The sequence below is a fragment of the Solea senegalensis genome, unplaced genomic scaffold (assembly GCF_019176455.1).
Source record: "Solea senegalensis isolate Sse05_10M unplaced genomic scaffold, IFAPA_SoseM_1 scf7180000017734, whole genome shotgun sequence".
Lineage (NCBI taxonomy): Eukaryota > Metazoa > Chordata > Actinopteri > Pleuronectiformes > Soleidae > Solea > Solea senegalensis.
The window spans coordinates 1-1,392 of NW_025322508.1; the positions used below are offsets into that span (position 1 = coordinate 1).

Below are 1,392 nucleotides of genomic sequence, written 5' to 3' on the forward strand. Positions count from 1 at the left end.
CGTTTTTGTCACATTTTGGACGACATCCTAAACTATGACATTTTTGTCACATTTTGTTTGGAGTGTGAACTTGTGCTTCGGGCCCCAGTAAAGCTCGGTCCGGCCCTGTTGTTCCTTTATGGTGGAAAAGTCATAGAACAGCCGGATGTGATTGTTGTACCTGTCGGACAGAAGCGACTCTTCATCGACTCTGCTTATGAACTCTTCCCACGGACTGTTCCCTCGGCTCGAGCTCGACACAAACGCCGCCACGTCCAGCGTCTGCGAGACCTCCTGGAATCTGGACGAGAACTCACCGTAGTCGATGAACCCGTCCTCGTCCGCGTCGAACCTGTGGAACAAGGCTTTAATCTGATCCTCGGGGACGTTGAGTTCCCTGCAAACCGCCGTGAAATCCCCGAACTCGATCCTCCCGGACTTGTTCACATCACAGGCGGAAAATAGCCGCTGGAGACTCGGTCTGTCCATGTTTACTTTAGTACATGTCAAATAAAACGATAAAAGTTGTAAAAAAAATAAATCTTCCCATGAGCCGAACCCGGCCGAAATATTTAAATGTCCTAATTATTCGGAACAGAGGAGAGAGCGAGTCATTGGTCCAGTTTTGAGTGTAGGCGGGTTTTCGAGCCAGTGTCCAGCAGCGGAGACAAGTGTGTGTCCTTATCTGTCTTCATCTGAGAAACTAGAGCTCAACTAAGAGAGAAACACGACAAGTGTTCGCGTCTGTTTGCCTTCTAGGTGTGTGTGTGAGCGAGCGTGTGTATTTTATCAGTCACTCCTCTTTGTTTTCTAGGTTGTTTCTGACTCTGACTCCACCCTGAGACATTAAACTGCTCCAATTATGAGACACTTGACGAGAGGATCAGATATACAGGTACAGTTTTTACAGAGAAAATTAAAAGTCCCAATATTGACATTTTTATAGAAGAAATTCACAACTTGATTTGCTATAAAAACAGATTTTTCAATTAGTTCTGGACAAGACTGGTTGTGTTGTGTTCAGGACATCTTTGTCTACTAGCATACTTAAAATGAGACATTGTTACTGCACAGTTTTTGAGTAATTTCAAATTAACATTTTTCTATGGGAAAAAATTCCCAAGTGTTGTGTATTATTGTTTGTATGTGTTTGTGTATTTAGATCTTTGTAACCTGAAAATTAAGATTAATTGTTACTGAATTGTGTGCTTAAAAATAAACTCACAAGTCACCCAAATAAAAAAAATGTATCCATTTGTTCTTTATTTGAAAAATTAAAATAAAGTGCTTTTTATATACAGTACAAAAAGAAAACAAAAACAGTAGTGATGTATCGTACAAAATAAAATACACTTCACAAGTTTTTTTTTTTTACATTGGCAGCTGAATTTACAAAAACAGTTTTACATAAAA

General features: G+C 40.0%; 1 protein-coding gene across 1 annotated transcript; it reads right to left on the bottom strand.

Annotated features, from left to right (window-relative positions):
* Positions 1-70: 70 nt before the first annotated feature.
* On the bottom strand, positions 71-1,190 carry LOC122764869 (ras and EF-hand domain-containing protein-like; the record flags this gene model as incomplete). The annotated part of the gene is made up of 1 exon (XM_044018850.1): positions 71-1,190. A coding segment is annotated over exon 1 (398 nt), but the record flags the coding sequence as incomplete, so codon positions are not given.
* Positions 1,191-1,392: the final 202 nt, after the last annotated feature.